A 16,821-nucleotide genomic window follows, 5' to 3' on the forward strand; every position below is an offset into this window, starting at 1 on the left:
GTCACAACATGTCGGCTGTTTTGAACAGCTGACATGTGCGCGCAATAGCGGCGGGTGAAATCGCAATTCACCCGCCACTATTAACCTGTTAGCATTTGACAGCGGCATTTGACATCGGCATTTAACTACCACTTCCGGCCAGAAATGAGCGCATCGTCCACCCCCGTCACATGATCGGAGGTCGGCAATGCGTCAGGACAGTAACCATAGAGGTCCTTGAGACCTCTATAGTTACTGATGCATGCCTGCTGTGAGCGCCCCCCTGTGGTCGGCGCTCATAGGAAGCCTGCACTTCAGCTACGTAGCAGCGATCTGATGATCGCTGCTATGTAGCAGAGCCGGTCGAGTTGTGCCAGCTTCTAGCCTCCCATGGAGGCTATTGAAGCATGGCAAATGTAAAAAAAAATATTTAAAAAAAAAAAAGTTATGGCTCTGGGAAGGAGGGGAGCGAAAAACAAAAATGAAAAAGGGCTGCAGTGAAGGGGTTAATTTTGCGGATTTCCAACTATATTATTGCATTGGGAACCTCAAGAAAAAAAAAGCGAAAGATCAACAAAAAAAAAAAAAGGGGAGAAAAACGCACAAAAAAGGCATGCGGATCCACTGCCGTGATATTCAATGCTTCACACGCCAATGACAATGCGAGGGATGCAGTGAATATACACACACGATCGCCTATGGCTGCCTCTAGAGAATTGCACACTGCCTTCACACCCAGAAAGCACAGCCAGGTACAGCACAACTCGAATATAAGGTGCAACCCAACTTTCAAACAAATGTTTTTTGGCAAATAAAGTGTGTTTAATACAAAAATACTGTCATTTTATTTCATCTGAAACGTTTGGATTACTATGTGGGTGTTATAGGCACATAGGCTGGGTTCACATTAGCGTTCGGGGGCTCTGTGGAGGGCTGCGTACTTCCTCCGTTAAGCCCCGCCTACTTCTACAAGCTTCCTGCGTACCTATCATTAACATTGGGCATGCAGGACATGCGGATGCGTCGTTTTGACGCTCACGCCGACAGCACGGGAATGCAACTTGTTGCGTTCCCATGCAGTTGGCGGGAGTGTCAAAACAACGCATACGCATGTCCTGCATGCCCAATTTTAAAGATGTCTAGATGTAGGTTGTTTTTTTCTTTTTAGTTCACCAGATGTGTCCATATGACCAGATGTAGATGTTATAGAAGTAGTTACCATGTTTTTTTTTACAGAAAAGTAGTTGTGTTCTTCATACACTCTACGTACTTTACATGGCGGTTGAAGTGCGCAATTATTTTGAAAAATAGTGGTCACTGCAGAATCCATTAGGCAACTAATCTTTTTTTCCCGATACAGAAATATAACAATCTTCTTCAAAGTGTTTTGAACACATTCTGAATTTGTTGTGCGTTTTCCCAATGCGGATTCTTTCGGCAACTGTGTCAATGTTAGTAAATTGTCCTGTCTGCTGCAACCACAGTTTTATTCTTTCCATGGAGTATGGAAACCCATGCAATATTATTCCTTCAGACGAATTCTTCTTGGTATGACTACCACAATTGTTAACAATGCAGCGTGGCATATCTGTTAAATTTATAAAAAATAAAAAAAAAAAGAAATTTCAATAATTGTCTCGCTCTCCTCATCAGACTCCACGCTCTCCGTGTGGACGGGCCGGGGCTCGCTGGACTGCAGGATCGGGTCCAGGGCTGGACTGATTACATACACTTCATATATGATGTACACCGCACACATGCTGGACAACACAACCTCATTATATACACCTCAAATAGTCACACAGACACACACATACATGTACACAGCACACATGGTGGACAACACAGGCTCATCACTTCATATAGTCACACAGACACACACATCATACATGTACACAGCACACATGGTGGACAACACAGGCTCATCACTTCATATAGTCACACAGACACACACATCATACATGTACACAGCACACATGGTGGACAACACAGGCTCATTATGTACACATTACTATTATTACACACACACACAAGTATGTGGCTGTGTGCACACGTAGCAGATTTTTTGCTTTTTTTTCGCGCTTTTTCCGCTATAAAAATGCTATAAAACCGCGAAAAAAACCCTAACATTAAGCATCCTATGTAACAGAATGCAATCCGCATTTTTTGTGCACATGCTGAATTTTTTTCCTGAGCGGAATCGCAATCCAGAAAAAAACGCAGCATGTTCATTAAAATTGCGGAATCGCGGCGATTCTGCACACCTAGGAGTGCATTGATCTGCTTACTTCCCTCACGGGGCTGTGCACACCATGCGGGAAGTAATCAGATTACGGTAAAAAAAAAAGAATTAAAATAAAAAATAGGGATATACTCACCTTCTGGCGGCCCGACCTCCTAAGCGGCTTCCGTGGTGTGTGTGAAGGACCTGCGATGACGTCGCGGTCACATTACCGCGATGAAGTATACCGCACACACACTAGATACCGCACACACATCACACACACTAGATACCACACACACATTACACACACTAGATACCGCACACACATCACACACACTACAGATACCGCACACACATCACACACACTAGATACCGCACACACATCACACACACTACAGATACCGCACACACATCACACACACACTAGATACCGCACACACATTACACACACTAGATACCGCACACACATCACACACACTACAGATACCGCACACACATCACACACACTAGATACCGCACACACATCACACACACTACAGATACCGCACACACATCACACACACACTAGATACCGCACACACATTACACACACTACAGATACCGCACACACATCACATACACACTAGATACCGCACACACACTACAGATACCGCACACACATCACACACACACTAGATACCGCACACACATTACACACACTACAGATACCGCACACACATCACACACACACTAGATACCGCACACACATTACACACACTACAGATACCGCACACACATCACACACACTAGATACCGCACACACACTACAGATACCGCACACACATCACACACACACTAGATACCGCACACACACTACAGATACCGCACACACATCACACACACACTAGATACCGCACAATTACACACACTACAGATACCGCACACACATCACACACACACTAGATACCGCACACACATTACACACACTACAGATACCGCACACACATCACACACACACTAGATACCGCACACACACTACAGATACCGCACACACATCACACACACACTAGATACCGCACACACATTACACACACTACAGATACCGCACACACATCACACACACACTAGATACCGCACACACACTACAGATACCGCACACACATCACACACACACTAGATACCGCACACACACTACAGATACCGCACACATTACGCACACTACAGATACCGCACACACATCACACACTAGATACCGCACAATTACACACACTACAGATACCGCACACACATCACACACACACTAGATACCGCACACACATTACACACACTACAGATACCGCACACACATCACACACACACTAGATACCGCACACACATTACACACACTACAGATACCGCACACACATCACACACACTAGATACCGCACACACACTACAGATACCGCACACACATCACACACACACTAGATACCGCACACACACTACAGATACCGCACACACATCACACACACACTAGATACCGCACAATTACACACACTACAGATACCGCACACACATCACACACACACTAGATACCGCACACACATTACACACACTACAGATACCGCACACACATCACACACACACTAGATACCGCACACACACTACAGATACCGCACACACATCACACACACACTAGATACCGCACACACATTACACACACTACAGATACCGCACACACATCACACACACACTAGATACCGCACACACACTACAGATACCGCACACACATCACACACACACTAGATACCGCACACACACTACAGATACCGCACACATTACGCACACTACAGATACCGCACACACATCACACACTAGATACCGCACAATTACACACACTACAGATACCGCACACACATCACACACACACTAGATACCGCACAATTACACACACTACAGATACCGCACACACATCACACACACACTAGATACCGCACAATTACACACACTACAGATACCGCACACACATCACACACACAGTACAGATACCATACACTCATGTTTTACACACTCACAGACTACACACACACACTTCTGTCACTGTGTTGCAGAGCAGGTTGATGTCCATATGCAGCTCTTCCAGTTCTCCTGCTCACAGCAGCTCTGTTCTGGCACCTCCCCCGGTCTCTCCTTCTCTGCCAAATGAAAGCAGAGAGATCAGAGCAGGAGATAATGTCACCGCACTGAGGTCTGTGCCTCCCGCATGTCGGGATCAGCAGGGTCCTCGGTGCCAGAGAGCCAGCACAGAGGGGGAGGGGGGGGGGAGAGAAGGACACGGGGAGAGAACGCAGGGAGGAGGCAGAGCGACACAGGGGGAGAGTGCAGCTTACCGGAGATCACTAGTCTGGGACTGTGTGCAAGTGGGGAGGTGGAGACAGAGCAGGAGGACACAGGGCAGCGTGTGAGGAGCAGAGGATGTCTGCTCAGGACGTGCGGTGCCTGGAGTAGAGGAGCTCAGCACGGAGGTAAATCACCCGATCTCTCCGGCTCCAGTCAGCGCTTCTGTCCTGCAGCGATAGAGAGTAAGTGGAGCTGGGCAGAGAGCACTGGGCTATAATAAAATGGCGGCTAGTCACACCTACAGCAGTGAGTTGTGCAGCCCACAGAGGCGTGCCCAGCTCACTGCTAACACCCCTCCAATGTTATAGATAGGGTCAGCGCCGGTCTATTATCTCCTATGTCCATGGGGTGCTGTAAAATGACACTGCTAGTGACGTGCTACTGCTGCAAAACCAAGATGTCAGCCCCCAGTTCCTTCTTTAAACACATATAACACACGAAATCTGTTTCACATGCATTTAAAACTTGGTTATAGCAGCATGTTATGCTACATTACAGTGATTTATTAATAATCTACAATCGCGGTACCCTACCTTTAAGTTGCCAACACTTAAGAATTTTTTCTAAATTGATTTCACCGTGGGTCAGCGGTTCTTCCTGGAGTGGCAGTGCAATACTGTGAATAGCTCCAATATGAAATAACATGGTGAGGCATAAACCTTTTATCTACAGTGATATACCATTATTTGGCTGTTTACTTCAGCCGTATAGACAACAATTGGAACGGGGGTTGAGCATCTGCACCTCTGCACTTTTCTATACAGGCCTCTGCTGAGCTTAGTTTGCAGGTACCAGAGTCCCGCTCTTGGGACTGCGGGGGCTTCCTGTGGTTGGCCCCCAAGCGCTCAGTAAATTCTGGAAGAACTCGTTAGGACTGCTCTAATGCAATAACAAAGACTATAGCAATAAATATACAACATATATACCCTAATAATAAAATGGTGTGTAAATTGGTAAATGCCAGTCACAAAATCTATTTTGACAGCTGTGATATTAACACGTCCATAAAGCCATCTCCGTACACACAATCTCCTTTCATTTTGGTTCTGTGATCTTAGAATAATCATCATACATGAATAATCTACTGATTCTTCATTGGTTGAAGGCTATATTCACATGTGGCAGACATATTGCAGGCATTTTTGATTTACAGAATTGTATACATGACATCTGATGTATTTTCACAGACCCTGTTACCTCCTGATACTTTGAAACCAGAGGCAAAGAGGTTCTTGGAAAGGCTTATTAAATTAGGTCAGAGGAATGGCTTAAACCTTTCCCCAGAGAAGCAACAGGTAAGATTTCTTGCCTTTCCTTTGCCCTTCCCCAATTCATCACCTGGAATGTTCTTCTGGCCGCTGCAGCTATAAGAAGATTGTGGCTATGTAACAGCTGCCATCTGCCTGGGATGATGCGGGGTCAGTTCCTGAGCCTGCTCTACATATCTGCTGTAACCACACGCTGTAAATATGTGGTCATTAAGGAATTAAATAATGCAGGTGAACACTAAAATACAAAAAAAATCAAATTATTCATAAAATGTTTAACATGGCAGATGTCTCAGTAAAAATGTTTTTCTCACTGCTTTATTTTTTTAATTTTTTTTCAGAAAATTAAGGACATTAAAAAAAAGATTAGTACACTATCCATTGATTTCAGTAAAAATTTGAATGAAGATATTACCTTTCTAATGTTTTCCAGGGAGGAACTAGGTGAGTCCCAAGTGTGTATAAAATGATCAGAAATGCATAATTCACAATTCAGCCAATGTAATGTGACTGCACACAATGAAAGGAGGGATCATTTCCACAGTGCCCACATTTTGGCAGAGGATTTGGAAGTGATTTCTAGTAAATGAAGCAAAACTGCGGTACCAGCGCCTGGGCCGTGCACAGCGCCTTCATCTTTACTAACGCGTAGGGCAGTTTAATGGCATGAGCTCTGCAGCTAACTGAACTTGTTAGATCACAGCTGGAAGCTTCTTGTAGACCATTCTACATCTGATATAAGCCAGCATCTGAAGAGCGGCCCACTGTCCCTGTACGTGTCATCATGCAAATGACTGACAGCTTGTTACAGTTACTTGTTACGTTTTCTTTACTCAACTTCTGGACACATTTATGATTTGGTTCCATGCATTTTGGCCAGAGTGCAAATTTGTATCCGAGAGTATTTTCTTTTCGCACCATTTGAAAAAGATTCCAATAGTGTATTAAACGTGGTGTTCGGGGAAAAAAACAATTTTTTTGAAGAGCACAGACTAGTAATAAAAATAGAAGTAAGGCTAGTTTCACACTAGTGTTTTGAGGAGCTGCGGAGGGCTGCGGACTTCCTCCGTGAAGCCCTGCCCTCGGCCGCTAGCTCCACCTACTTCTACATGCGGCCTGCGTACCTATCTTTAACATTAGGTACGCAGGTCATGCGGCTGTATGCAGATGCTTCCGCATGCGTCGTTTTGACGATGCGGAGAAAAATTGCTACAAGCTGCGTTCTACGCTGGTCGCCGCATCGTCAAAACGACGCATCCGGAAGCATCCGCATACAGTGGCACAACCTGAGTACCTAATGTTAAAGATAGGTACGCAGGCCGCATGCAGAAGTAAGTGGAGCTAGCGGCGGAGGTGCGGCCGAAGGCGGGGCTTCACGGAGGAAGTCCGCAGCTCCTCAAAACGCTAGTGTGAAACTAGCCTAACACGTCCTCATCGATCATTGCACAAGTTTTACTAGGTCCCTTTTAGTTCCTACACTGTTTCGACTTGTTGAAAGTTCCAATCCCAAGATTCATTAGAAAGAGCAGCTCTGGTGCACTAGTAAGTAAAGTCCCCCATATTCATTAGACTAATGCCATCATGATCAAGCCAATATTAGCTGGATGGGTACATAGTCTGTGTATGGGGGGCCTTTCAGTTCTCTCGACAGATGTCAGGGGAAATTACGGATGGGCATGTCCTTCAAGAGATGATCCACTGCCAGAGCTTTTGGCAGCTGCTTTCTTCACACTGCCCATTAAAATGCATGAATGCTCAACCAATTTCGGTCATCTGTATGGGGTAGTTGGGAGAGCGGGCAAATGACTAAATGAGTGCTTGGTCGTCAACCGTCGTATTTGTATTGACAGTATAAGGAAAGAGAAAATGTTAGAAGTGCTATTGAATGTTTAATACTTTAACACTAATGCTGAGTGACAATAGTCATGTTTCAGATGTTTATGGCAATGGACACCATCAGGTATTGGGCTATTAAGAATACTTATGAAAAGTTCTTGGTAATCAATGTTCTAAAGCAAATGAGATCATTATATATCTGTTCTTGCAGAGTACAATTTGCCTAATTTACCTGTGGTTTTATACTAGATTTTGTAGAATATCTTTAGCTTTTCTGTAAGGACTTTTTTTTTTCCTTGGTAGCACTCAATTTATATTGCTTCACTGACTTACAGGAGGCCTTCCTGATGATTTCTTGAACTCTCTGGAGAAAGCAGAGGATGGCAAATTAAAAGTCACCTTAAAATATCCTCATTATTTCCCTTTGATGAAAAAATGTTTTGTTCCGGAGACTAGGCAAAAGTTGGAGTTGGCTTTCAACTCTCGCTGCAAGGAGGTATGAACATTTCCTGCTTAAAGGGGTATTCCCATCTCCAAGATCATATCCCAGTATGTAGTAGGTGTAGTAATAATAATAGCAAATATGTCCAATTAGAAATGTGTACCGTCATGGCCAAAAGTTTTGAGAATGACACCAAAGTTTTGAGAATGACACCAAAATTATATTTTCACATGATCTGCTGCCCTCTGGTTTTTATTAGTGTTTGTCTGATGTTTATATCACATACAGAAATATAATTGCAATCATATTATGAGTACCAATAGGTTATATTGACAGTTAGAATGAGTTAATGCAGCAAGTCAATATTTGCAGTGTTGACCCTTCTTCAAGACCTCTGCAATTCTCCCTGGCATGCTCTCAATCAACTTCTGGACCAAATCCTGACTGATAGCAGTCCATTCTTGCATAATCAATGCTTGCATTTTGCCAGAATTTGTTGGTTTTTGTTTGTCCACCCGTCTCTTGATTGACCACAAGTTCTCAATGGGATTAAGATCTGGGGAGTTTCCAGGCCATGGACCCAAAATCTCTATGTTTTGTTCCATGAGCCATTTAGTTATCACCTTTGCTTTATGGCAAGGTGCTCCATCATGCTGGAAAAGGCATTGTTGGGCGCCAAACTGCTCTTGGACGGTTGGGAGAAGTTGCTCTTGGAGGACATTCTGGTACCATTCTTTATTCATGGCTGTGTTTTTAGGCAAGACTGTGAGTGAGCCGATTCCCTTGGCTGAGAAGCAACCCCACACATGAATGGTTTCAGGATGCTTTACAGTTGGCATGAGACAAGACTGGTGGTAGCGCTCACCTCTTCTTCTCCTAATAAGCTGTTTTCCAGATTTCCAGATGTCCCAATCAATCGAAAAGGGAATTGATCAGAGAAAATGACTTTGCCCCAGTCCTCAGCAGTCCACTCCCTGTACCTTTTGCAGAATATCAGTCGGTCCCTGATGGTTTTTCTGGAGAGAAGTGGCTTCTTTGCTGCCCTCCTTGCAACCAGGCCTTGCTCAAAGAGTCTCCGCCTCACAGTGCGTGCAGAAGCACTCACACCAGCCTGCTGCCATTCCTGAGCAAGTGCGGCACTGCTGGTAGTCCGATCCCGCAGCTGAAACAGTTTTAAGATACGGTCCTGGCGCTTGCTGGTCTTTCTTGGGCGCCCTGGAGCCTTTTTGACAACAATGGAAGCTCTCTCCTTGAAGTTCTTGATGATGCGATAGATTGTTGACTGAGGTGCAATCTTTGTAGCTGCGATACTCTTCCCTGTTAGGCCATTTTTGTGCAGTGCAATGATGGCTGCACGTGTTTCTTTAGAGATAACCATGGTTAACTGAAGAGAAACAATGATACCAAGCACCAGCCTCCTTTTAAAGTGTCCAGTGATGTCATTCTTACTTAATCATGACTGACTGATCGCCAGCCCTGTCCTCATCAACACCCACACCTGTGTTAATGGATCAATCACTAAAACGATGTTAGCTGCTCCTTTTAAGGCAGGACTGCAAAGAAGTTGAAATGTGTTTTGGGGGTTAAAGTTCATTTTTTGGGCAAATATTGACTTTGCAAGTACAGTAATTGCTGTTAAGCTGATCACTCTGACATTCAGGAGTATATGCAAATTGCCATTAGAAAAAATGAAGCAGTAGACTTTGGAAAAATTAATATTTGTCTCATTCTCAAAATTTTTGTCCATGACTGTAGTTCTTCTGATTCGTTATGTCGCTTACCCCATGTGCAGGGCATTGCAGTAGATTAGGTATCCATAGATACGACTACTAGCAACTTACTGTCACTATACGAGTGGTCGTAACCATTGATGCCTAAGCTACTGCAATGGCCTTCACATGGAGTAGGCAATATAGAAATGTAGTAAGGTTCTTCTGATAAGCTAATTGCTATTATTGCTATTTGCTATCATTATTACACCTGCTACATATTTCGATAGGATCTTGGAGATGGGACTACCCCTCTAATCTTCATGGACAGTGTAGTCTTCACATTGGCATCTTGGTAATATTGTTGTAATTGACTTCAATAGGAGAACAATAATCTTCTTCGAGAACTTGTAAAGCTCCGTGAAGAGAAGAGCAGTTTACTTGGGTTCGACACTCATGCTGACTTCATATTGGAAATGAACATGGCAAAGAGCAGCAAAATGGTGGCTGGATTTCTAGGTAAGGCAATAAAAACTTGCCCCCCTCCACGTCCCACTTTTTCCTTTAAAATAATTGCGTTTGATCTGCAATGTGACGAGATGAATCCCATATTCTGAAATGAAGCTGAACTCTTCCACTTCATTAGAACACTTTATAACTAACAATAATAGTGTTGTCCTTACTAAAGTTTACAGAGAAAGCTATATAGCATGTGTATATATAACTTGCATTGCAGGTTGTTAAATGGCAGTAAGGACAGGCCAAGATCTGTGCTGCTGATTATTAGGACACAGAGCAAGTGCTGTAGATTCACATTACATCCTACAGTGTTGGACATTGTTTGCTAGTGCACAGCTATGAGCAGACCATGGCCAGTCTGTGTTACTGGTTGTAGCAAGGGTGCACAGCCTGGGTCCCCCAAACATGGACAGAAAAATGTTTGACAGGTAAACTACCGTATTTTTGGGACTATAAGACGCACTTTTTTTCTCTAAAAATGTGGAGGAAAATGGGAGGTGCGTCTTCAAGTCCGGATGTACCTATTTTGGCTTTGGATGGGGAGGTGGGGTAGCAGCAGCGGGTCACAGGAGGCAGGATCCGGCTGCCGCGGCGAACACCTGTGCCCTCTGCTAAAGAGAAATGAATATGCACTTCTCCACGCCCATGGGAGTGGAGAGCAGTGAATATTCATTTCTCTTTAATAGCGTACACACTGTTAGCCGCAGCCACCGGCTTCATGCAGCAACTGGGCTCTTAAGTGTGCCTGCTACTTAAGGGAATGAATATTCACTGCTCTCCACTCCAGTGGGAGTGGAGAGTAGTGAATATTCACTGATCTTTAATAGCGGGCACAGTAGTTGCGACCGCCAGCTTCCTGCAGCGATCGGGCGATCATGTGTGCCCGCTATTAGAGGAAATGAATATCCACTGCTCTCCACGCCCATGGGAGTGGAGGAGTGGAGAGCAATGAATATTCATTCCCTTTAGTAGCAGGCACACGTGATCGCCTGATCGCTGCAGGAAGCTGGCGGTCTCAACTACTGTGCCCGCTATTAAAGATAAGTGAATATTCACTACTCTCCACTCCCATTGGAGTGGAGAGCAGTGAATATTCATTCCCTTAAGTAGCAGTCCCCATAGTGCCAGCGTGGGGACAGTGGTTATACCAGCAGCTGTCCTTGGCTTTTAAGCAACGCATGATGTCACTGCAATGCGCTGTTTACAAGCATAAATCAGCTGCCGGTATCAGAACAGGACGCTGCGAGGGAGCACAGGGAAGGGGAAGTAGAATGGTTTATTGAATGGGGATTGAGGGGACCATGCATAACAGAATAGGGATTGAGGGGACCATGCATACCAGAATGGGGATTGAGGGGGCCATGCATAGCAGAATGTGGGTTGAGGGGACCATGCATAGCAGAATGGAGATTGAGGGGACCATGCATAGCAGAGTGGGGATTGAGGGGGCCATGCATACCAAGATGGGGATATTACTACAGAATTGACTGTTTTTTGCTTCAATTTTGTTTTCTATTTTCCTACTCTAAAACCTAGATGGGTCTTATGGTTCGGTGCGTCTTACAGTCTGAAAAATATAATATATGTGAGTTGCAGGCATCTGAGATGCAGGGACTGGCAAGTACTTATGGTGCTTTGTGTAGGCTTCTCGTGATGCCTAATTCATCTGGAGGATGGGGTCTCTTAAAGGGGTTGTGCCACCATAAAAGATACATGTAATTTATCAGGGATTGTGTAAATATTTTTGTAATTTACAGCTATTCAAAATTATGCTCTTTTCAAAATATGACTTTGATCTTCTGGAACTAGTCCCCCTGGCGTTATGTCGTTGAGCTTTATCCGACCATCCCAGTGTCCGTGCATGCCAGCTCTGTCTGCACTCACTGCACACACTTCAACAGCATTCTGCATCCTGCTATGCATTGTCAGAGCTGTGTGAGCACTAGGGTAACTAATATCTTAACCTTTTCACCCCCGAATCTGTTTTCACCCTTATGACCAGACCAAATTTTACATTTCTGACCAGTGTCACTTTATGTGGTAATAACTCTGGAACGCTGCAAAGGATCCCACTGATTCTAAGATTTTCTTGAGACATATTGTACTTTGTTAGTGGTAAAATTTGTTCGATATGACTTAAGTTTATTTGTGAAAAAAACTGAAATTTGTGACTAAAGCAAGAGTTGTGTGAAAAAAATTAACCTTTTCAATATGACGACCTAATGTTATCAAATTCTGTGTCGTATCTGTGTGCTCAAAATGCTCACTATACCCCTGGATTAAATCCTTAAGGGATCTAGTTTCCCAAATGAGGTCACATATATGGCGTGTCCACTGTTTAGGCACATCAGTGGCTCTCCAAACGGGACATGGCATCCGATCTTGAATCCAGCTGTTTTTGTGTTGCGGCTGTCGAACATGCATCTGTGGGGACTCAAACTTATTTTTCGAGCACGCCGAAGACGCTAGGTTAGCACGCGAGCATGCTTGGATAACACCTGATCTGAGCCCGTTCGCTCATCACTTAAAGACTTAATTTTTATGCCCTTAAATCAGAGTTTGAAAATTTGCGAAATTTTCAATATTTTCATAAATATACTCATATCGAACAAATTGTACCACCTACATGAAGTACAATATGTCGCTAAAAAACACAGTCCCAGTATCAGTGGGATCCATTGAAGCGTTCCCGAGTTATTACCACATAAAGTGACATTGGTCAGATTTCACAAATTTGGCCTGGCCATGAAGGCCAATATTAGCTCTTTCATGAATGGTTTGACCTGAATACTAACGCTTTAGTTTAGTTAAAACAACTTGTGCATTAACATCTTTTGTCTGAAAAGAAAAACACCATAACAGAGCTTTCAATTATGCAAACAACTTTTTATTAAAATGTAGAATTTTTCATTTGGCATGTTTTTCTGGAAAGCACTGTGGTGTGGGTGCTGTCGGCAAGGCGCCGTGGTTGTGGGTGCTGTCGGCAAGGCGCCGTGGTTGTGGGTGCTGTCGGCAAGGCGCCATGGTTGTGGATGCTGTCTGCAAGGCGCCATGGTTGTGGGTGCTGTCGGCAAGGCACTGTGGTTGTGGGTGCTGTCGGCAAGGCGCCGTGGTTGTGGGTGCTGTTTGCAAGGCGCCGTGGTTGTGGGTGCTGTCGGTAAGGTGCCGTGGTTGTGGGTGCTGTCGGCAAGGCGCCGTGGTTGTGGGTGCTGTTTGCAAGGCGCTGTGGTTGTGGGTGCTGTCGGTAAGGTGCCGTGGTTGTGGGTGCTGTCGGCAAGGCGCCATGGTTGTGGGTGCTGTCGGCAAGGCTCCGTGGTTGTGGGTGCTGTCGGCAAGGCGCCGTGGTTGTGGGTGCTGTTTGCAAGGCGCCGTGGTTGTGGGTGCTGTCGGTAAGGTGCCGTGGTTGTGGGTGCTGTCGGCAAGGCGCCGTGGTTGTGGGTGCTGTTTGCAAGGCGCTGTGGTTGTGGGTGCTGTCGGTAAGGCACCGTGGTTGTGGGTGCTGTCGGCAAGGCACTGTGGTTGTGGGTGCTGTCGGCATGGCGCCGTGTACTTTGCTCCAGCACAAGTCTCTATGATGGTTTCTGGCTAGCCAATAACATTTCGTTCTTTGGCCACTTGACTGCTGAGGCCTTTTACGAGATATCCACAGAAACATATCCGATGATGTCTTGTTCCAGTCACCTGAAGTGTTACTGGTCAGGTGACCAAAGAATGGGATGTCACTGCTTCCTGTCCTGCTAGAGGCCACCAAAGCAGCTTGTGCTAGGCCAGGGGTGGGGAACCTTTTTTTATTTTTGCCAAGGGCCATCATTCAGAGTGTTACTAAATTACTTGAAAATGATCCTGGTATATATGGTGAAATAATGAACTCCCCACTAATATGATGGCTGAAACTGCTTTCCTTTTGTGCTGCTGTAATGTTAGGTGGTAGTGGTGGTGATGCTACTCGTAACTGCTTTTCCAGATTTGTGTCAGTCTGAAGCGCAATTTGTGATGATACATTTTGTGAAGAACTCGCAGCAGAGAAAGACAGGAGGACAGACTACATAGTACTGTAGTATTCCTACTTGACCTGTCGGTTTAAAACTGGATCTTTTAGGCTTGTTAATGGTACAACTCTAGCAGAATTTTGTTAGGGAATTACTTGATGAAAAGACTTCATGAAGACCTGAAATATAATGGCTTGAAACCCAAACTGTTGTGAAATTGGATTTTGGGCTCCCCCTGTGGCCACTGGTGGAATTGAACTGGTGTGCATCATCCTCTCTGTTCACCTGTTTCCATCAGGATGTGGGAGTCGCTATTTAGCCTTGCTCCTCTGTCACTTCCATGCCGGTCAACATTGTAATCAGAAGCCTTTCTGTGCATGTTCCTGCTGCTAGACAACTCCCAGCTAAGTTGGACTTTAGTCCTTGTTTGTTTTTGCATTTTGTTCCAGTTCACAGCTGTAGTTTCGTTTCTGTGTCTGGAAAGCTCTTGTGATCTGAAATTGCCACTCTGATGTTATGAGTTAATACTAGAGTCTTAAAGTAATTTCAGGATGGGTTTTGATAGGGTTTTCAGCTGACCATGAAAGTGCCCTTTCTGTCTTCCTGCTATCTAGTAAGCGGACCTCAATTTTGCTAAACCTATTTTCATACTACGTTTGTCATTTCATCTAAAATCACCGCCAATATTTGTGGGGGCCTCTGTCTGCCTTTCGGGGAAATTTCTCTAGAGGTGAGCCAGGACTATATTTTCCTCTGCCAGGATTAGTTAGTCCTCCGGCCGGCGCTGGGCGTCTAGGGATAAAACGCAGGCAACGCTACCCGGCTACTGTTAGTTGTGCGGCAGGTTTAGTTCATGGTCAGTTTAAGTTTCCATCCTTCCAAGAGCTAGTTCTTATGTTTGCTGGGCTGTGTTCTCTTGCCATTGAGAACCATAACAGTTTGACCGGCCACAAAAGGGTTAAATTAATTGACAGAGAAAGGAGAAGTCTGCTGAAGATTTTTTATTTTTTTTTTTTCCCTTCAGTTCTGAGTGTGCTTGTAATTGAATCTCTTGCAAGTCTGCCTATATTGCAGCCTTTCTCTCTCTCTCTCCTTCTAATCCTGGAATGGCTCTGTGTTCACCTGTTTAAAATGGATATTCAGAGTTTAGCTGCAGGTTTGAATAATCTCACCACGAAAGTTCAAAATTTACAAGATTTTGTTGTTCATGTTCCTATATCTGCACCTAGAATTCCTTTGCCTGAATTTTTCTCGGGGAATAGATCTTGCTTTCAAAATTTCAAAAATAATTGCAAGTTGTTTTTGTCCCTGAAATCTCGCTCTGCTGGAGATCCTGCTCAGCAGGTCAGGATTGTGATTTCCTTGCTCCGGGGCGACCCTCAGGATTGGGCTTTTGCATTGGCTCCAGGGGATCCTGCGTTGCTCAATGTGGATGCGTTTTTTCTGGCCTTGGGGTTGCTTTATGAGGAACCTCAGTTAGAACTTCAGGCGGCGAATTTCAGAGAGGGTCTCTCTGATGCCATTAAGGATGTTATGGTGGGGTTCCCTGTGCCTGCGGGTCTGAATGAGTCCATGACAATGGCTATCCAGATCGATAGGCGTCTGCGGGAGCGCAAACCTGTGCACCATTTGGCGGTGTCTACTGAGAAGACGCCAGAGAATATGCAATGTGATAGAATTCTGTCCAGAAGTGAACGGCAGAATTTTAGACGAAAAAATGGGTTGTGCTTCTATTGCGGTGATTCAACTCATGTTATATCAGCATGCTCTAAGCGTACTAAGAAGCTTGATAAGTCTGTTTCAATTGGCACTTTACAGTCTAAGTTTATTCTTTCTGTGACCCTGATTTGTTCTTTATCATCTATTACCGCGGATGCCTATGTCGACTCTGGCGCCGCTTTGAGTCTTATGGATTGGTCCTTTGCCAAACGCTGTGGGTATGATTTGGAGCCTCTTGAAACTCCTATACCCCTGAAGGGGATTGACTCCACCCCATTGGCTAGCAATAAACCACAATACTGGACACAAGTAACTATGCGGATTAATCCGGATCACCAGGAGATTATTCGCTTTCTTGTGCTGTATAACCTACATGATGTGTTGGTGCTTGGATTGCCATGGCTGCAATCTCATAACCCAGTCCTTGACTGGAAAGCTATGTCTGTGTTAAGCTGGGGATGTAAGGGGACGCATGGGGACGTACCTGTGGTTTCCATTTCATCATCTATTCCCTCTGAGATTCCTGAATTCTTGACTGAATATCGTGACGTTTTTGAAGAACCTAAGCTTGGTTCATTACCTCCGCACCGGGAGTGCGATTGTGCCATAGATTTGATTCCGGGTAGTAAATACCCTAAGGGTCGTTTATTTAATCTGTCTGTGCCTGAGCATGCTGCTATGCGAGAATATATAAAGGAGTCCTTGGAAAAGGGACATATTCGTCCTTCGTCATCTCCCTTAGGAGCCGGTTTTTTCTTTGTGGCTAAGAAAGATGGCT

General features: G+C 44.7%; 1 protein-coding gene across 2 annotated transcripts in view; it reads left to right on the plus strand.

Moving 5' to 3' along the window:
* THOP1 (thimet oligopeptidase 1) overlaps positions 1-16,821 on the plus strand; it is an 80,969-nt gene that overhangs the window by 29,072 nt on the left and 35,076 nt on the right. For both annotated transcript variants that reach the window (XM_077271643.1, XM_077271644.1), the window contains exons 4-7: positions 5,749-5,856; positions 6,171-6,273; positions 8,001-8,161; positions 10,200-10,335. In XM_077271643.1, coding sequence (XP_077127758.1) covers positions 5,749-5,856; positions 6,171-6,273; positions 8,001-8,161; positions 10,200-10,335 — 508 coding nt within the window. The remainder of the gene's footprint in view (positions 1-5,748; positions 5,857-6,170; positions 6,274-8,000; positions 8,162-10,199; positions 10,336-16,821) is intronic.

The sequence above is a fragment of the Ranitomeya variabilis genome, chromosome 1, assembly GCF_051348905.1.
Source record: "Ranitomeya variabilis isolate aRanVar5 chromosome 1, aRanVar5.hap1, whole genome shotgun sequence".
In the NCBI taxonomy this organism is placed as follows: domain Eukaryota; kingdom Metazoa; phylum Chordata; class Amphibia; order Anura; family Dendrobatidae; genus Ranitomeya; species Ranitomeya variabilis.